The sequence below is a fragment of the Oryzias latipes genome, chromosome 2 (genome assembly GCF_053564925.1).
Source record: "Oryzias latipes strain Hd-rR chromosome 2, Olatipes_Hd-rR_3.1".
Lineage (NCBI taxonomy): Eukaryota > Metazoa > Chordata > Actinopteri > Beloniformes > Adrianichthyidae > Oryzias > Oryzias latipes.
Genome location: NC_136238.1, coordinates 13,821,444 through 13,842,174, shown reverse-complemented (window position 1 = coordinate 13,842,174; position 20,731 = coordinate 13,821,444). Strand labels below are relative to the sequence as shown.

General features: G+C 37.5%; 2 protein-coding genes and 1 non-coding gene across 5 annotated transcripts; 2 read left to right on the top strand and 1 right to left on the bottom strand.

Moving 5' to 3' along the window:
• Nucleotides 1-689: 689 nt before the first annotated feature.
• On the bottom strand, nt 690-6,665 carry wbp4 (WW domain binding protein 4). The gene is made up of 10 exons (XM_004066548.4): nt 6,525-6,665; nt 6,276-6,348; nt 6,138-6,200; nt 3,667-3,793; nt 3,381-3,587; nt 3,241-3,302; nt 3,081-3,156; nt 2,790-2,998; nt 2,465-2,709; nt 690-1,162 (listed from the first exon to the last, which is right to left on the bottom strand). Coding segments are annotated over exons 1-10 (1,266 nt in total). The 5' UTR covers nt 6,527-6,665; the 3' UTR covers nt 690-960.
• A 378-nt stretch (nt 6,666-7,043) lies between these two features.
• On the top strand, nt 7,044-7,115 carry trnae-uuc (transfer RNA glutamic acid (anticodon UUC)). The gene has a single exon. It is a non-coding gene; the product is annotated as a tRNA-Glu (tRNA).
• A 308-nt stretch (nt 7,116-7,423) lies between these two features.
• Nucleotides 7,424-20,706, top strand: LOC101169344 (glycerol kinase). Of its 3 annotated transcripts, XM_023965225.2 has the most exons (21): nt 7,424-7,638; nt 8,827-8,900; nt 8,990-9,096; nt 9,172-9,249; nt 9,331-9,410; nt 9,482-9,619; nt 9,698-9,807; nt 11,590-11,656; nt 11,918-11,935; nt 14,002-14,037; nt 14,122-14,189; nt 14,268-14,310; nt 14,404-14,484; nt 14,558-14,636; nt 14,710-14,806; nt 14,894-14,978; nt 15,065-15,185; nt 15,874-16,017; nt 16,111-16,197; nt 19,358-19,444; nt 19,776-20,706. In XM_023965225.2, exons 1-21 carry the CDS (start codon nt 7,558-7,560, stop codon nt 19,784-19,786), a joined length of 1,692 nt encoding a protein of 563 aa, XP_023820993.1. In that variant the 5' UTR covers nt 7,424-7,557; the 3' UTR covers nt 19,787-20,706. The 3 variants fall into 3 exon arrangements, with proteins under 3 accessions (XP_023820993.1, XP_023820995.1, XP_078788924.1); XM_023965227.2 differs by lacking the exon at nt 11,918-11,935; XM_078932798.1 differs by lacking the exons at nt 11,918-11,935; nt 19,358-19,444.
• The last annotated feature ends 25 nt before the right edge of the window (nt 20,707-20,731 follow it).

Here is a 20,731-nt window from a genome sequence, read left to right as displayed (position 1 = left end):
GAGAATGAAAGTTCTGCATAAAGAAGACACTTTATTTGTATCATATTTGAAATTTCTGAGACCTTTTTTGGATTACCATGATCCAAACTTTCCTTACTAAACCCATGCTTATAATTGAATCCATGTTTTCTATCCTGCAGTGCATTATCATTCCACTAGGGGCAGTAGAAGGACTTTAAAAAATGGCGGCTTCCGTGAAATCTCCAAAACGCTTTTGGGAAAAATTTAGCTAATTTTTGGTGGGAATAACTCATCTATTATATAATTTTCTGAAAATGTATTTGTTGTATTGAAAGAATGCAAAATTTGTTGATGATTTATTTATTTTACAGTTAAATCTCATTCAAATTTGAGCGAGGGGGGTAAATGAGGTGTATTTGTTCCCTGGACACTCATAAACATTTTTGCAACTAATGTGAGAAAAAGCTTTGATTTTTATCATAAAAATTGAAGTTTGTGGTTTATAAACACCTAAATTATGTACAAAAAGGTGAATTTTCTGCCAAGTTCTTTAATAAAACTACTTTTAATACTTGATATCAGTTTAATAGACCCTTTTACCCAAATTTACATCACGCCCTGCATGCATGTGCCAACCTTTTTCCCCCTTCTCAGACAAAAGCTTTTTTTCATTAACAAACATGATAGAAAGATGTGGCTAAAAAGATACACATCTGTAATTAGGAAAATGTGTTTTTACTGCTCTTTATTGGCAAAGCACTTTATGTAAATAAAACTAAAAGTTAAGAAAATACGAAGCTGTATCTAAATGACAGAAATCTGAAGAAGAAAAAACAATTACAAAAATTCTCTTATTTGTTAAAAAAATGGCCTAATTTCAATGGTTCTGGTTAAGCAGGGTTTAAACTTTAGATTTCACAAATAAATATGTGAATTAAATGGATCAACATATAAAAAAAAACAAGTTTTATTTGTGTATAAAGTCTCAATCTGAAGTTTTCAGTCGTCTTCGTCTCTCTGTCTGAGGCTCCTGGATTTGCCGTTCTGTGATTTGGGTTTCCTAAACGAAGCGGGTCCGCCTTCTTCCCCGAGGGAAGTGATGATGCGCTCCTTGAACTTCGGCTTGGGCTCTGGGGGGAGTTCGGTTGGAGCGCTGGCCGTGCTCGCCTCCACCTGTGGCAGCTGTAGGTCCACATTAGCACTGCAGAGGAAAAAGAGAGACGTCAAGTTCCACTCCGATCATCTCTCGATCCATTGTCAAAGCGTTCCTGGTGGTCTTTTAATCATGATTATGCTGTTTTTAGTCAATATTTAAAAACCTTTATTGTTTTCTAGGACTGTGTTTTTCAACCTTTTTTGAGCCACGGCACACTTTAACCTTGACAAAAATCCCGCGGCACACCAGCATCCAAAAAAACAAAAAAACAAACAGAAATTCATGGTCTGTATTGATCGACAGCCCCCCCCCCAACCGTCCGCCCGCAATCTCACGTGTATTTTTGTGATAATTGTGGCCGGAAAAGCAGGAAGTTGCGGCTGTTTTTTCTAAGAGATGAAATGAAAGTTAAATTAGAATAATTTAGAAACTGTTTGTTTGTTGGGGTTTCAAGGCGTTTCGCAAGGACAACTCATTGTGCGCTGGGACACTGGCTCTTTAAGCCAATGCATCATGGGAGATGTAGTGTGAAAAGTGCCGAAAACTTGCAGAAAGACTGGCGTCTCTGAGATTTATTGTATTGTCCACTTGTTCCACGGTCTGACACCGGACTCTGTGGAAAGCTACACCGCTAAAGAAGAGCTTTAGCTGGTATTTCTGTTAGAACTGAGCGACTTTATCAGCAGAATTAAGAACAAGGAAGTGAAGACTTTAAGCACTTCTGATCGGTCAGACTGATGACATGTGATTAAGCCTTCAAGAATGATTGGTGGAGACAGTTAAAGGGACGGGACTTTTCCGCAAACTGTCATAGCTGCAGGTAAATCGCGGTAACGTAATCCTTATCAAAATGTCTTTAATAGAATTAAATAAACACAAAGAAAAAGTAATTTTAAGATCTTTCATATTCCTAACTACTCAGTGTTTTATCAGGGCCTGTTTGGATGAACAAAGAGCTGATATCCTGGAGATGGAAAATGTTTTTAGATCAGTGAATGATTAATGAGGGCAATTTCTCCACGGCACACTTGACCATCTCCCACGGCACACTGGTTGAAAAACACTGTTCTAGGACATAGTCTCTGCAGAGCGACAGTAGTTCATTAGAAATTTCACTTGTTGGTGCGGAGCGCTTCACATCACCCATCTGTTTGAAGGCGTGCATGGATTTGGTGCGCCTGGTATAATTTCTACGATCTTTTTCTGACGGCATTTTTTCGTCTGCTCCTGATTCACAACGATTTGAATAAAATGCCAGAAGAACGTGTCAAAAACACCATTTTCATCAGAGTGGCACTTCAACTCACGATCTGTCTTCCAAACTGCCCTTATAGAAAAGACACTTACTACGGGTCCTTTTCCTGCTTGACCTTTTCCCAGGCCCCATATGGATTAGCAGCTCTCCGTCTTCTGGGTTGCGTCTGGACTGGCGCCTGTACTGGCGTCGCCTTCTCTTCTATCTTCTCAGCTTCAGCTGTTGTGGCTTTCGCCTCTTCCTCTTGTTTGATCTCTTTTTCTTCCTCCTTAGGACCATCGTCGTCGACTTTATCCTCTTCCTCCTTTTCGGTGGGCTCAGGTTCAGCTTTTCTCTTCTAAAAAACAAACAAAATAAAGCAAAAAAAAAAACAAATTGGGGAAAAAAACCATCTGCCTAGTTTCCCCTTCATCTCACCCTGAAACTGATCTTTGGGACTGTTGACTGCTGGCTGGCTTCTTCTGGGACCCGTGCCTCCTCCTGATTTGCTCCGTTGGAGCTTTCCGCCCCTCCAGAAAGTGGCTCCGGCTGGGGGGCCAAAGGCTCCTCTTTGCTCTCCTCCTCCGTTTTGTTTGCTCCAGACGGATCACCAGAGGAGAAATCTGCAGGCTTTTCCCAGCTGGACTCTGACATGATAAGAAAAATAAAAATAAATCTTCATTCTTATGATCTGACTCTCTGTAAAACAGCTTTATAAAATCAGTCTACCTCCAGTTTCTGGGTTGTAGTAGTACGTGAAGCCTTCGGGACTAACAGCTGGCATCCAAGCAGAACTGAAAGATCTCTAAAAACATATCACAAACGTAAAAAAAACAAACAGAAAAAAAGTCTTCATATGAAACCAAAAACTACAAATAATATGTGAAACCTCAGGCGGGACAAAAGTTGAAGGTTCTCCTGGGGGATCAGCTGGTTTCTCCCACTGAGATTCTGTAAAATAAAATAAAAAACATGAAAAAAACCACAATACAGAACAAACAAGATCTTCCATAATCCAGCGTATCCCACCTCCAGTTATTGTGTTATAATAATACATGTGTCCATTCTCTGCGAATCCCTCCACCCAAACTCGTGCTGTGGGCTGCTCTCTGGGTTTCCTGCTCATTTTTTCTTTTTTCTTTTGCTGTTTTCTGGGCTGATGTTGCGGCGCTGCTTTAGGTGGCATTACCAAAGGCTGCGGCTGCGAAGTGGGTGCTTTGACCGGGTAACTGAATCCTAAAAAAAAACGACAACAAAACCACTTCGATTGGGTCTAGCGGTGTTTTTCAAACAGCTCTTGGATGAAATGACCCACCTTGGGATTCCCTCTCCATCCTCTTCAGATCTTCCTCGTAGGCCTTGACGGCTGCCTCCTCCATGGCTGCAAACTGTTTGGACATGCGCTCCTCTTGCTTTGCCTTTTGGATGCTCTTCTTTTTGATCTGCAGCCAGACAGATAGGGTGAGGCCGAGTGGCAGCAGCGAACCATCCTGGCTCTGTCTGCAGCTTATCTCTACCGCCAGTCCTGAAACGGGTGCCAGAGCTTCTAAGCCCTCTAATGTTCAAGCCACAACTTCCAATGAAAAAATCGACGTAAACGCACGTTCACGCGCGTTTCGGGCTTCCACGTTCAAGAACCCATTTTCTGGCTCTTTGTACAAAAAAAATAAAAAAAAATGCAGCCATTGAAGTGCGCTAAAAGTTCAACCAGTTGAACTTTGACCAATCAGGGACTCGGATTTGGTAGTGACGTGTGGGTAGCGTCCTCTTCAAAACACGGAAAGTGCCAACTGTTTAAAAATTGATCATGGAAGAGAAATCAATGTGAGCGTTTTGTGCCCAACAGGAATAATAAGACAAGTCTTTCATATATTGGAATAAAGCTGTGAAAAAAAAGAATTAGAAAAAAGAAGAAGAAGCTTGGAGCAACATTTGGAAGCATGAAGGTTGTGCGTTTTAGTTTTGATCAGCTTCCGGGTGGCCTGTTTACATGTAAAAAGCCTGAATGATGTTTGGGCTAATCTACAGGTCACAGCAGGCGCAGTTGGTGCACCGCTTGCCAAGTTTTGACCCGCACGTAATCATGAGACGTAGTAAAAGATAAACAGCGGATAATATTTTATTTCTGACATGTATGTTAAAAGGAAAAATGGAATAAAGACGAAAAACAAGAAATATTGCACATATTTGTTATATTTCCTAATGTCTTTGGATGTGAAATTTGAAATTTATTTTTGAAAAAAGTTATTTAAAATGATTTGTTATGTTCTCCTTTCGGTACATTTCTTTTTCTTCTTTGATGAAATATTTTGGATGAGTACTTTCTTTGGTCCACTTCTCAGAATAATAGTATTTAGATGTTCTTTTGGTATCAATTTTCTTTTTTTCTTTAAGGTTTTTGATAATAATCTTTTTTTAGATATTTTTATCATATAAATCACCTTTTTTTGTATTTAATCTCTGCGTCTTGGTTCTATTTTTTGGATAGTTTTTGAGTTTTCATTTTTAATTGCTTTTGTAATCCTTTTGTAATCTATGAGCATCAGACAGTAAAATGTTTTGAATGATTTTTTTAGCTGAACAAAAGAAATTGCGTGCTGATAAACGGGCAGAAGCCATGGCGGCAGCAGAGAACGTTAAATGCTACACAGTGTGTGAACGATTACACAATGACTGCTATATAAATACGTTTAACTACTCTATATAAGAATGTGACAAAGTAGTTTATCATGTTAGAGTCTGAAGGCTACTAGTATATAAAATAGGTTAAAAACATAGAAAAAACGGCTTGATTGCCACCAACCTGGCAACGTTATTGCATTACTGTATGTGGGAGAACATTTTCTTAAATATTTGAAACGCCAATTAATAAAATCTAATTTCAGTTAAAGAATTTATCAAGAAACAAAAATCTTACATGGGTGCTCATTTTTAGCCTAAAAGAAATCCTATCTTATGTAATTAAGAAGTTAAAAGTTTAGGTGACTTTTTAGGTTTAAATGGAAAACTGGCATTTTGGAGTTTCATCTATGGAAAGAAAAATATTTCGTAGTATACTATAATCTACTTAAGTTGACTAGTATACTCTCGTAGTTCTGCAACATTTAACGCTAAAAGAGCCATTTGGTTCAGTTCTTTACTGACCAAAACCCAGCAAGAGCTGCAAAGTCCCACTCTATGTTAAAAAATATATATCCAGTTTTTAAATACAATAGTTGAATAATAACAGGGTTATCTTCTTCTACAAACAACAACTTTACTTTTATTTATTTTTTTTACTTTTACCAGCAGCACATCCAAGTTCCTTTCCAAAAAAAATCCACCTGGTCTCAAATAAGATCCTCCTGTTATGGCAGATTTACTTCAATAAAAAAAAAAGTCAAAGATGACATTTTCTATTATTATAGATGGATAGACAGTAGATAAAACTTTTTCCATCCTTTTGCACAGTTATCTGACATGTTGAAAATTTAATGAAAGGCTCAAACTTAACTTCTCATTATTTAATTAAATTGTGTGCATTTTTTTAAAGCCACACACAATAAAAGATGTTTCTATGGAGCCTCAGGTCTGACCCCTATAGACCTATATGAATTTATATATAAACCCTATACGAATTTATATAGACCTATAGATTTCTGGTCTATAGCTTTGAAAGAGCTTTCCCCCCTCCAAAATAAAGGTCAGATGTTGACTATAATTGACATGAATTTCCTCTCTAGGCCATATAGGCATTTTGCAGTGTATGTTTTAACACGTTAAGAAAATCAGCATTATTTTTCGTACCTCTGATATTTTTGCTGCCACATTTTCTTTGTGATTCTTGCCTCTCTCGTGGAACTCGATGCTCTGCGGAACAAACAATATCGGACTGAAAAATATCAATGGTGTACTGTAATTCTCAGCGTGGACTGTCATACTCACCGGCTTATTGTCGGCAATCCAGCATTTGCAATATTGGCAGAATTTTCTTGGTTGTGACTTCCAGTAGTCAGCCCTGAAAGCAACCCAAAACATCAAAAACGTAATTTAATTACAAAATAACTGCATCAACTTGGTCTTTAAAGTTAAGCTAGCGCGGCTAACTAACAGTCAGAAATCACAATTGGAACGTAGACAATCGTGTACCGTAGTTTACAGATTGTATTACATTCCAAGTAGGTTCTTACTTACATTTTATAATATGTAGTCAAAATGCAGCTATTTTTTTTTTTTTAGAACAACGCTTCAAAAGAAAACAAAAAATCTTCTATAGCACAAGAAAACACTGTCCAATGATGATTACGTCATCAATTGTCGCCACTTCAAAATCGATCAAGTCGGAAAACGTATATAATTACTTGGGATTTTAAATACTTCATAGATACATAATACATGAATTATGTCCAAAAATTGATATTCCCGCTCCCATAATTCTGTTTAAATGTTGCCTGGGAGTTTGATGTGTATATCTGTCAGAAATAAAACGTTTTTATATTTTGCCATAACTATGCATTTCTATTTCGTATTTCTTTTCAAATTAAGCAATACTACGTAGATGGTACACAAAATAATAATTCACATCGTGTTGAAAGGCTGAGATGAAGAAGGAAGAAACGTCAAAGTCTTGCGAAACACCGCACAAAAACAGGGAGCACTACTGCTCCACGAAGCCCTTTGAAAATTGCTAGCCACGGCTTCTTCTCCGCACTTTCCCATATGGTCTAGCGGTTAGGATTCCTGGTTTTCACCCAGGCGGCCCGGGTTCGACTCCCGGTATGGGAACGCACCTTTTTTCTTTTTTGAGATTTAAGGAATCCTTGTGTGTTGGATTAAATTTAAGCGCAACATGTCGTCTGATTTAAATGTCCACTCTAAATATTCTGCTTTTTCAGTTAAATTATATATGTAAAAAACATATCTTTGAAAGGATTTGGTAGACACATTCTGCTTTTTTTCTGAGCTGGAGAGAAACAGAATTTCTATTTCTATGTATCTTAAAACAGTATAGATATTGACAATAAAGTTTGCTTTGACTTTGATGTACTGTATTAGAATTTCAATGGGCTTTTAGCTTCTTGCGTCATCAACAGGGGCCAACACGAACGTTACGTATGTAAGCTGCGTCCAACCACCTGCCCATTTCGGGTCGGGAACCGTGGAACCGGTGCTGAAATTCGGTTTCTGGGCAAACCGAAGCCCCGGGGGCTGTTGTACGAACAGCGCCATGGCTGCGTCTTCCCATCGGATAACGTTTGGCCCGCTGGTCGCTGCTATCGACCAGGGAACCAGCTCCACACGGTTTTTGGTAAGGTCACCAAAATGAAGAACACCACACCTCCAGCCAGCTGACGCTTAGTTAGATTGTTTTTTTTTTGTTTGTTTTTGTTTGGATGGAACAAGCAATTATTTCTTCTTTATGAGACTGCTTATCGCGACAGTTTGATTAATAAATCTCCATTCGTCTCTCAGCTCCCTTCATAAGCTGCTAAGGTAGCAGACTCCTTATTATGGCCTTAAGTTAAGCTGGTAATAATGAAACTATTATTACCTAATTTCTCTGGCTGCACCCTTGTGACTGACTCCTGTGCTATCCTGTGGCATTTATTTATCAATTTAAAACGCACCGAGTTGATCAAACTGTATTTTGGGAGTCCTTTACATAGTATTTTAATAAATGTTCTATCTTTATGTATAATTAAAAGCATTTTGAATGAACAGGTATCATAACATTATGTTTTTTTTAACTTTTTAAATGTATTTGACATTTTAATTAGAAATGTATTTAAATTGCACTTAAATGCATCCATGTTTTAACTTTTAACAACTATTTTAAGAGTACCATTGAAATATTTAATATTTGTAGTTATTTTTTCTCTTGATTGAATTATTATTTTGGAGTTCTGTATTGTATTTCAATAAATATTCTATACATATGTTTTAAAGGAAGTGCAATTAAAAGCATTTTTTGATGAATAGGTATTGTGAAATTAAAGATATTAACATTTTAAATGTATTTATTTGACATATAAATAGGTATTATCGCGAAACTACACTTGAAATCATTAATGTTTTTATTTTTAACGACTATTTTTAGAGGAACTTTTATATGTTTTCTTAACTTATCCTTCCATTACCTTCAGAACTAATATGATTTGCCAAATTATAGCACTTTTAACATTAAATATAGATTTAAATAACATTTAAAATCCTTTTTTAGGTTAGTTTTTGATCAAATGTAGCATTCTGATGACTTTATTTTTATTTACTAGCAAATTTTGAAAGTCATTTTCCCCAATTGTTATTTCTTGCCTTGAGGGATTATTTCTCCATTTTTATTCAAATTTGACTTAAAAAAAACAACAAGAAATTCTAGTAATGCAAAATTGAGATTTTAAAATGTACAGATTGTTGATAAAACACAACATATATACATCAAAAATCTTATTTTGTCACTAAAGCCTCACAGTTTGTCCCCATTTTTTTCCTTTCAAAGGTGTTTAACTCCAAAACGGCCGAGCTTCTCAGCCACCATCAGGTGGAAATCAAGCAGAGCTTCCCCAAAGAAGGGTAAAACCAAGATCCTTCCAACTCATCTATTCTGTTGTCATTCAAAAACAGTGATGTAGTGCAAAGATTCACATTTAATTTCGATCCAGATGGGTGGAGGAGGATCCTAAGGAAATCCTTCAGTCCGTGTACGAGTGCATGGAGCGAACGTGCGAGAAGCTGACGCAGCTCAACATCGACATCTCAAACATCAAAGGTATTTCCATTCGGTCCTTTTGAAGGCAGTGTGTATTTTTTTCTTTTATCTTAAGATTCGTGTGTATTGCTGCAGCTATCGGAGTGACCAACCAAAGAGAGACCACTCTTGTTTGGGACAAAGAGACAGGAGAGCCTCTCTACAACGCAATTGGTGCCGTTTTAAATTTAATTTAAATCTTGGACACAAATCGCTTTTGTAAATGATGAGACGTTTTTTGTTATTATCCTCTAGTTTGGCTCGACCTGCGGACTCAATCGACGGTTGAGTCTCTCATCAATAAGACGCCAGGAAGGAATAAGAACCACCTGAAGGCGAGGCTTCCGTCATGCGGATTTATTCTTGTTTTCTTGAGCATGTGTAACGGCGGCGTGTCATGTTGCAGCATAAAACCGGACTCCCGATCAGCACGTACTTCAGCGCCGTGAAACTCCGCTGGCTGATGGACAACGTGGACGAGGTCCACCAAGCCGTGGTGTCGCACCGCGCCATGTTCGGCACCGTGGACTCCTGGCTCATATGGGTAATGGCATTTTTTAAATGTTGAACTTCGAAGGAATTAAAAAAAAATTGATCTTTGTTTCTGACGGCTTCCTGACAGTGCTTGACTGGCGGTAAGTCTGGAGGAGTTCACTGCACCGATGTGACCAACGCCAGCAGAACCATGCTGTTCAACATTCACACAATGAACTGGGACCCAGAACTGTGCAAGTATGAAAGCTTTTTTGTGTTTGTTTCTCCTGAATACCTACCATATGTATGTCAATGTGCTTCACACTGCATTTTTTACATGTAGGGAATAAAGTTTTCGTAGCTTATCTTGCATGTTAAAGGTCATGATCCAAGTGTAAGCATTCAATCAGGAGAAATTTGCATTTTTAATTGAATTTGTCTACATTTTTTGGGGATTCCGGTCAGCTTTTTGTGAAAGTTTAAAGTAATCTATGCATAATTGTGATGTGATGTTATTGTTGTAACATTCAAATAAAAAGGTGTGTGTGATGCAAAAACATATCATATTTAGTAAGAGCAAGCATATTATGGGCAAAGTAGTTTTAGGTGTAGTACTCCAACTGACCACTAGAGCAGTAGTTTCCAACCTTTTTCAGGCCACGGACCGATTTAATATTTTCACAGACAGGTCTGAAACGGTCTGTGAAGTTGTTGTTGAATATTTTTAAGCTTCTGGTTTCTGAAAAATCTATTTTTCAAATTAAAATACTTCAACAAGAAATGTAGTACAATTATAAAATAAAATAAAATTGAGGTCTCAAAATATCAATTGATGTTTTATAGATGATGAAGATTCAATAAAACAAAGTTGTTGATAGTTTTTTTTAAAGAACAACCTAGCACAAAATTAGCATTAAATGCGATTTGATGTACAATGGATCCCTCCCACAAAGTTAATGTCGACGTTATTTGTATTGCCACAACTTTTTAACTCTTTATGCAACTGACGTAATTCCAACGGATTCTGAAGTGCAGAAAAGCAGCTTCAGGCTGATATGCAGCACTTTACAGTAGGAATGTGTTTAGGAAATTAGCGTTAATAAACTAATTTGGCAGCAAAAGGGTTTTCGGTGCCAAAAATCCTTTTCTTTGCGCCAAAATTAGTTGATTAACTCTAATTTCGTAAACACTTGTTGATTAACGCAAATTTTGTTAACACTTTGTTTACAAAATTACTGTTAATCAGCTAATTTACAGTAGTAAAGTGCTAACGAAATTACAGTTAATCAACTACTTTATAATTGTAAAGTGCTAACGAAATTACAGTTAATCAACTACCTTACAGTGGTAAAGTGCTAACGAAATTACAGTTGATCAACTACCTTACAGTGGTAAAGTGCTAACGAAATTACAGTTAATCAAATACTTTACAGTTGTAAAGTGCTAACGAAATTACAGTTAATCAAATACTTTACAGTTGTAAAGTGCTAACGAAATTACAGTTAATCAATTACTTTACAGTTGTAAAGTGCTTACAAAATTACAGTTATTCAACTCCTTTACAGTAGTAAAGTGCTTGCTAAATTACTGTTTATCAATTACCTTACAGTAGTAAAGTGCTTACAAAGTTACAGTTAATAAACTACTTTTACAATAGTAAAGTGCTTACAAAATTACAGTTAATCAACTACTTCACAGAATAAAAGATCTAAAGATATTACCGTTAATCAACTACTTTACAGTAATAAATTTGGGATGAAATTGGAGAATTGTGAAAACACTCCCAAAAAAATCTTTTGACAAAGTCTTGTAGCTGTTGGTTATGAAGTCAATTCTGCTAAGAGGTTGGTTTATTTCCCAAGCTGGATATTTATCGTGTCCTTTGGCGATATATTTAACCCCATGTTGGCCCTAAACATAAAAATAACCATTTGGATGGTTTTTGATAAAAGTATTAGCCAAATGCGATGTCATGTATAATCGGCCTCTCCCACATCCCATACAGCCAGGAAAAAGATGCTTAATCTGCTTAATTTTCAGATATTTCGGTATTCCAATGGAGATCTTACCCAGTGTGAGAAGTTCCTCAGAAATATACGGCCTCATGGTAAGCTTCCTAACCACATAAAGTCTCACTCTCCTTAGACAAATTATAACAATTTCATTGCTTTGTGTAGTGTTTACTCAAGTGTTTTGTTCAAAGACTGGAATGTCTCTTGTACAGGCAACTATTAAGATAACAGAGGTTTGTTTTTTGTGTGTTTAGTCTCTTGTTTGCTGTGAAAAAGTGCACAGATGTTTGCCTGAGAACTTCCTTTAGGCATTTTTTTTCTTTTGTGTGCCACTGTCTCTTCTCTTTCACTGGTAGAAAATAAGTGCTAGCCGGGTAAGTGACGCTCGTCATCACGGTTTTCCTCACTGTACAGAGTAACCCTCCGTGCTGCTGCTTGGCCAAAACGAGCGCACCATCAAACTGTGCATTTCCAAGCTGAGATGAAGGCTAATGACTACACTATAGGCCATTTTTGTAGTTCTGGTTTGCGGAGAGGAGGTTGTATGCAGTTGTACATCAAAATGAAAAGCTATAAAAAAACTTGTTTGCTAAAAATATTTAGTTGTGCGCATGGAATTTTTCCCTTTTTCCAATTTTAATTTTCTTACATTTCAATTTTATATCAGAATTGTTTCAGGGGCTTTGCTGCCCTCTTGTGGCCATAGCTGGTATATCACTTTGTCTAACCCAAAAATAACAACAGACAAACTAAGTTTTTTTTAAAGTTATAATTGTTAGCATCCGCTTTTCATTGATTTGGACATTTGCAGTCTATTGGAAATGTACTGGATGGTGTTTGACCCTCATTGCTTCTGTTGTGGCATGCTCCCCCTGCTGGTTATCATTGGCCACAGCATCCAACTTGATGGCATCACGCCTTTTAAATCTCTTCACTCTTTTGCCATTTTATTTTTTATTTCTTTATTTTACACATAAGAGTGAAGACATTTTATTCTTCTAGGTTTATGCACCTCACATCCTGTGTTTTCCTCCTTTTACTGTTTAAGACTTGATGGTATCAGTGCAGTATTGTCTGTTATTTGGCTTCACAAGGTCAAATAATGAGCTTTATTCCTGTTGTGACAATATGAAATGTGTTTTTTTTTTGCCAAAATACTATTAAAAGTTTTATTTATCTCCTGTTCTGATATTTTTAAATTGTATGAAGTCACAGAAGTCAAATTAAAGTCCCACTTCAATTATCTTTCGCTGGATTTTTAAAGCGATTAAACCGTTTTAAGCCAAAATCCAAAAACCTGGGTCCAATAAATCCAAAATTCAATAAAGCCAAAATCCAAAAACCTTTTCTAGGACATACCGTATTTTCCGGACTATAAGTCGCACCGGAGTATAAGTCGCACCAGCCCAAAAATGCATTATAAAGTAGAAAAAAACACAGATAAGTCGCACTGGACTATAAGTCGCATTTTAACTTTCACAACCTTATATGACACAATCATAGCAAACTGTTTATCTAATAATTTCACAGTAATTTTTTCTCAAACTTATTTATTTATTCTTTTCATGAAGCATCATTGGCCAACTAATACTCTGTTTTCATCCTGTATTTGTAGAAACAGTTTTCACTTTTATTGCATTTCTGAATCTATGAAATCATTGGAAAATAGAATATTATGTTGTTAGCCTTCAAGATCTTACTGTAAAAAAAAGTTTGCTGATTCTCTGAGTCACTTAACATACTCTTAACACTTAACATACCTCATACATCAAATTGACCCAGAAACATCATCTCTGTTCCTCACAAATGAACATAACAGGAGGGTTAACAATGAATTTATTTCAATTTATTTCTAATATAAGTCGCTGCGGAGTATAAGTCGCACCCCTTGCCAAACTATGAAAAAAAGGGCGACTTATAGTCCGGAAAATACGGTAGTTTCTGCAGTAGTTCATTAGAAGTTCACCTCTGAGTTGTCGGCCGGCATGCCAGCCAGAGTCAGCCCGCCCCCACTTCCCGACACCCATTTGTTTACATTCTCTCCTGCTAGCTCACAGACCCTCACACCCCCAACGTAACAAAAGCGATGCAACAAAAATGGCGAGCAATATTGGAGCGATCCAACCGTACAGTTTTGAGTCAGATGCCAGGTCGGACGAGGGAAAAGGACCAGGATCTAGTCGTTTTTTGTTCCACCCAGTGTATTTTCTGTCACAAATACGATTTTTTTCAAATGGCACCTTTTATTCTCCTTATCACAGCAATTTAAACAAAGAAATACGCAGAAGTGCAATTTGAAGCTTATTTTTCTTAATATATGTCCTCCATCATGAACAAAAATGTCAAAAACACAATTGTCATCATCAGGGTGGGCCTTTAATGTGAAAAAAATAACCAAAGAACGACACACTTTGTTTAGATTTTTCTCCTTTTTTGGCAGAAATCCGGTGCTCTGTCAGGAATCCCCATCTCAGGGGTGAGTTTTTGTTCTTCATTTGAGGACGATGGATGTGTGCCGTCCACTATCAGTAGCTGTTTTTTGTTGTTGTCTCCGTTACAGTGTCTCGGGGATCAGTCGGCAGCTCTTGTCGGGCAGATGTGTTTCCAGGACGGACAAGCTAAGAACACGTGTGTATTTTCACCCCCCCCCCTTTTATATATAATTTTTAGCACAAATTTGAATGAAGGCACCTTTACGTTTCTTAGGTATGGCACGGGCTGTTTTCTTTTGCGAAATACTGGGGCAAAAGTGAGCAAACCTTAAAAACAACAACAGTTTTTTTTATGGTTTTTGTTGAATGTTTCTAAATTAATGAGGTTTTCTTTTAAACGTATTTTGCAGCCAGTGATGTCTGACCATGGTCTACTGACCACTGTGGCCTACAAGCTTGGCAGGGACAAGCCGGCCTGTTATGCCTTGGAGGTAACGGGAGTGCAGACGGTTCAACAGCTTCTCTGCACCAATCGCTGAGCTGTCGGTTTCTGCTCTCATCCAGGGCTCGGTGGCCATCGCCGGAGCCGTGGTCCGCTGGCTGAAGGATAACCTTGGCATCATTGGATCATCTGAAGAGCTCGGTGTGACTTCCATCCGATCAAATAGGATAAATATGTTTTATCTTTTGTAATGTCTCCTCTTTTCTCCCTGCAGAAAAATTGGCGGCATCCGTCGGGACGTCCTACGGTTGTTACTTTGTTCCCGCGTTCTCCGGGCTTTACGCTCCTTACTGGGAGCCGAGCGCTAGAGGGTAGGACCGTCAGCTGTCACTCAGAGCCCCCGTGAATTGCCCCCCCCCCCGAGAGTGAACTTAGTCTGAATGTTTTTGGTGTGACAGAATCATCTGTGGGTTAACACAGTTCACAAACCGGAGCCACCTGGCGTTCGCCGCGTTGGAAGCGGTTTGTTTCCAGACACGAGAGGTGGGAAGAGAAATTGAAACGTTCCTGCTGGTTTTGTTTGTGAAGTAGTTTGAATCTCCTTTTTTTATTTTTTGGTTTGCGCGTAGATTCTTGACGCCATGAATCAGGACAGCGGCATTCCTCTGACTCAGCTGCAGGTGGATGGAGGAATGACCTCCAACAGGTTGCTGATGCAGCTGCAGGCTGACATTCTCTGCATTCCTGTCGGTGAGAGTTTCGCAGCTCTTTTTAAAAATATCTGTTGCTCCTTGTCCTAGCAACATTTATGTTTATTGTTGCTATCTAATAATAGACTTTTCAGCAATATGGGGCATTATTCTGTTTTTTTGCAGCTTCTCTGGTTCCTTTAAAGTTGAGTAGCATAGCAACTTTAGAATATTTTAGTTAATTAATCACAAAAAGTCAATGCTGCTTTAATAATACTTTTGCTTTTCACCACAAATATAGCAGTTAATGCTACTTTTGTGAGCATGAATTATATGTTTTCACTTTTTCAACATTTTTTTTTTAAGCTAGCTACTTTTTCGCACTAAATTGAACCGTTTAGTCAATTATTGTTATCTTTAAAAGACCGTTGTTTTCTTTTATTTCCATCCACTGAAACATTTTGCATTTATCTCTGCTTTAATATGAATTCGCCATCAATATTTAGCATCATTTACTGTAACTTTTTTCTTTTTTTAAACATTTTGGGCTTTTTTTGTAAATACAACAGTTACAGATTTTTAAGCAAATGTTTTAAATCTAAGCAATTAATATGCATTTTATTTGTTGGTTTTATGTTTTTTTTCCCCCTCCACATGCATATTGTCTTATATTATTTAAAAAACTAAACCTTAAATGTGCTGAAGTGTAGCAGAAAACAAGTCCGTTTTGACTGTTTCACTGTCCGCAGTGAAGCCGTCCATGCCTGAGACCACAGCGCTCGGCGCTGCCATGGCTGCCGGCGCTGCGGAGGGCGTGAGCGTGTGGAGCCTGAACCCAGAGGACCTGAGCGAAGTCACGTCAGAGAAGTTTGAGCCTCAGATCAACCCAGAAGGTGCCAACATGGACAGTCTGTTGTTTGTTTGTTATTCCCTTCCAAACTCTCATATGTGAATTTCAAAATGTATTTTATGTTTTTGCTATGTAGAAAGCGAGTTTCGCTACGCGCGGTGGAAGAAGGCGGTGGAGAAATCAAAGAACTGGGAGACAACGCAGCCAGTAGCTAACGGAAATGGTAAATACTCTGATCATCCTTAAAGCACAAAATTCACTTGGTATCTTGGTATCTGTGCTTCCTTGTTGTAGTACCCTATAATGATCACAAGATGGCAGTAATAAGCCATTTTCTTTTTAAACTTTTTTAGAATCTTTGGATTAAATACCGAAGATCTCTTGTAAGCCATCAAAATGTTCCAATTAAAAAGTAAGAAAGAACATATAGATTCAGATTCAACTATTTTAGTGTTTTACGACCATTGTGTTCCAATACATTTACCTTTAATGCTTAGTTTCAAATCTTAAACAAAGATTCACTTCCTGTTTTTTTCTTTTTTAAATCAATTTCTTTTAAATGTATGTGTTTTAAAAGAAATTACAAAACTTACCGAATCTGTTTTAGAATATTCCTTAATTGATCTTGAGGCATCTAAGTCATAATAATTGTCTAATTTTTATGGTTTTGTAAAAGAAAGGAAATAGATTTTTTATTTTATTATTCTTTTATTCAACTTTTTCCTACTGATCCAATAAAGAAGACAAAAGCAGTTCCTAGAAAAGGTTATCTTTTCGCATGTTTGCATATATTGGTGGCTATTTTGGCACTGTATGCAAACATTCAGATGGCAGGTATTTCAAAATAAAAGCACATCAATTTCAAATCTTTCCCAAAGTTGAAATTCCTGTTGCTGACTAAACCCGTCGTTTTCTGAGCCACACCTTAAAGTGAGCTGATGTGCGGTTTGCAGTTTCTCCTTATTTATATCTTTCTACTTCATTTGTAAATCGTTAAAATATTTTTAAATCTTTTTTTTTTTTGGTAGTTTACCAATAAAGTTGAGAAAAATAAGCAACAAAAATTAGAATTGAGCGGGAGAAAAAAACAACAACAAACCCTTAAGAAAACTCCATACCATTATACCCCCACCTCCGTGCCTTCATTTTCCAAAACGTAACTTTTTAATGAAGTTGGCAGAGCTTAAAAAGCATGTGGTGTAAACAAACGTTTGCTTACCCCGACTGTTATTTCTGCGTGGGTGTTGGGTTTCATCTTTTACTGGTTACGTCAGCCACACAAAGGCTCGCTTCTCCCCTCTACCCCCCCCCCCCCCCCTGCGTGCAAAGCTCTTCTCCCACACAGGATCGACCCCACCGCACTCGGGTGACCTTTAACAAAGGAACACCTGCGGGTTCACGTGACGCCGCGTTGTGCGTCCATGGACTCTTGCTTGTGCCTTCTTTTTTTGTTTTGAACTCCGTTAAAGGCGTTCAACCCTCAACCCAACGTTCTCCCCCCCCCCAGTTCATTTGCATCGAATTTGCGAGATGCACACATGACTTTGTGATCTTGTGGCCGTTTTACGCAAAACTGATGGTGACAGCCTCTGATTATGTTCGTAAAAAAACAACTACAAAAAAGAGGTAAAAGCAAACAATATCTAGCGTCTAAACCACCTTTGCACAAATAAGTGTTCTTTTCTTTTCTTTTCTGATTCTTAATAAATACAAAGCTTCACCCTTTGATTACAATTCTTTTCCAAGCTGCTGTTGTCAGTTATTTTCACAATGCCTTCGAGCTCATTTTTTTACCGTCCTCGTCACTTGTTTCCGCATGACGAGCCCTGGAGAGCTAACGAACCACACATTCCACCCGCCACTAATAAACATTTTCGGGTTTTGATTGGAAGTCTTTGATTCTAGAGTTTCAAAAAAGGTAAAAACATTGATCACACCTCCAAATCCAGGCTGGAGACAGTTTCTGCCCCTGGAATTAGTCTGGCCCGCATTAGTTCTGGGCTGCAAATACTATATAGGCTACTTGTTTTGGCAATATTTCTTTCTTGCTGTCCATTCAGGTAAAATGTTGCCTTACCGCACGCTTTATAACTCGTAAAAACCTTGAACCCAACTAGTACTAGTACCCGGGGTAAATGAGTTTTTGCCATAGTGTTGATGGCGGTAATTTCAGATGCTAAAATAATAAAATAATGGGCAAAAATCACTTATGGGGCTCAAAAAAAGTCAAATTAAAATAAAGGAACAATAAACGTCAGGGTTAATCAAAGAAAGTTTTCACATTTTTATGGGATGGCCACAGGATTGATGGCTTAGCGGCTATTTTGTGGCAAACTGTTATATTTGACGATTATCAGACAAATATATGGGAAGGGGAAAATCTTAGTTTGAGGGATCTTCATGAAATTTCACACACACACCACCAGGTTAGGTCCACAACCACCACGTGGGTTTTGTTGACCTTTGACCTCAGGAAGAGGCTGCCATCTTGAATTAAAAGACCTCTTTGGTACCAGCGACATATTTAAACTCCTCCAAGCGACTTTGATTCATTGCCTCCAAATTCCACAAAAGTGGTGCTTCCCTGTTGCTCGCAGATTTTTCCTGAAATGAACAAAACGACACATGATACGACAAAGACATATTAGGAATGTGGGCGTGGTTAACAGAAATCTCTGTTGCCAAGGAAAATGGAAAAATGTACTTTTGCAGATTCTTCTAAAAATGACACAGGTTGTTTCCAAATTCCTTCACTACTCACTACAAAGTGCACCATGTAGTCCGTTCGTCATTTTGTAGCGCTGTCCAAATCTACAATTCTAAAATCGAGGGGCCTAGAAATTTCCCAGAAGTCTCTGCGAAAAACCAGTGGGCATGGATGCTCACTGGATTAGGAAATCGACCACAATGCATTGCGTTTGAACCATTTTTCTGAACAAATTGTATTTTTTTTAATAGACCATCACCGTTTTCATCTTCAGAACACAGTGGATTCATAAATGGGAGTTGCTCATATTATTAGGATTTTTTTCACGTCATGAAATCGATGACATCATATCCGTCATAAAAAAAAGCAGTGAGCATGGTGTCCGAATTGCTTTTAAAATCCAGGGCACTACAAAGTTTTTTTAGTAGTTAGGGCTTAGGGTGGGAATTCGGGCAATTCCTGTTTGTCATTCCTAGACGAGCAAAAAAAATACAATGGTTGCTATGGAGATAAAACCAACAGAAAAGTCGGCATTTTGACCGAGGTGGTCGCTCGCGGCTTTAATTTTTCGAAATATGTCTGCAAAACCTCTTAATAAAACAAAACCAAAAAAAAAAATCCCCAAAAATTTGTATTTACAGACATTTTTCTTTTTGATTTGCTTGCTGGTCAACAGGCGAAATCAGTATCTTCAGCAGTGTCCCTCTGGGCTTTTACATCATGGGCAGCATGCTGATGTTAATTGGTGCTAAATACATTGCAGGTCAGTGTTTCCTCCCTTTCCCTGACCCGCATGACAAAACTCCCTAACTTGTGAGCACAAATGTGTGTCTTTTTAGGATGTTTTTTTGTCTGGAGTGTCAGCTCGTATTTATTTAAAAGTGAAATTTTTTGACGTTTTCATTTAGTACGAACGGTTAGATTTTTTTTTTTTTTTTTTTTACAAGGAAATGGATGCAAATCAGCCCCTTTGTGTTTGGTACATGAGCCGTTGCGTCTATTCTCTTGGTTTTAAGGCAAAATTGTCCTATGTGGAAATTTTTTTTGTCAGTTTGTGACGTTTTTATTGTTTTTTATTTTTTTGTCGACTTTAGGTGACAACTAATCTCCTTGCAGTGGGTGAAGCGAAGTGAAGGTGGGGACCACCACCTGCGATTGAGTTTCTGCAGGCTCCCATTCCAGAAGAATCCAAGCACTAGATCCGCTTCACTAATTTATTTATAGCTGCATTTATCTGTGGAAGATGAGAACTTCTTTCTTTTTTTTTTTTTTAAACAAAAATTAGGTGAATTTGGAAGTAGAAGTCATCAGCTTGTTCATTTGCATCACTCGTCGTCACGCAAAGTCCAGACCGGTTCTCCAACAAACGTCAATTTTATAGAAAAAAAAAAACACAATAAGTTTTGGTCGTTTTTCTTGGCTTTGCTTAAACTTTAGTTTAAACTTAAGTTTAGTTGCGTTTCTGAGGAGATTGTTGACCTGAAAAGGAGAGATAAGTTCAAATGAAGAGCCTATTTTAGGACAACTACACTGTGTTTGTGTTTGGAAAATGTGAATATCAGATTTAAAGTCATGTTTTGAAAAAACAAAAAGTAACCTCATTCTTACATCTTTGGACTAATTGAGCTAGAAACATCAATAATACTTGAACTAATTTCCAATTTCTGAGATCAAATCATTAAAAAACGTTTTTTTTTAAATGTGTACAATGAATTTTCTGGTTCTGTCAAAAGTAAAGGGAGTTTTACTGAATGGGTGTGAGTCAGACGTTGGAGAGAAAACAAATGTCATTTGTTTGCATGTCGCTCTCAAAGTTCAGAACAAACACGTTTGCCTAAAAAAAAAAAAAAGCGCTTTTGCGTAACATTTGTATAGTTGTGGAATTATTTATAAAACTACTAAGACCTAAACTAAAAAATTGAAATAAAGGTAGATCTTTTATTGAAACTTTGACCTTTACTGAGGGTTTGCGTGTGTCTAACAAAAACTGTAAATTTCAGAATAAAAGAATTTGTTGAACAAAAACGAGTGTCACTTTTTTGTGTTTAGT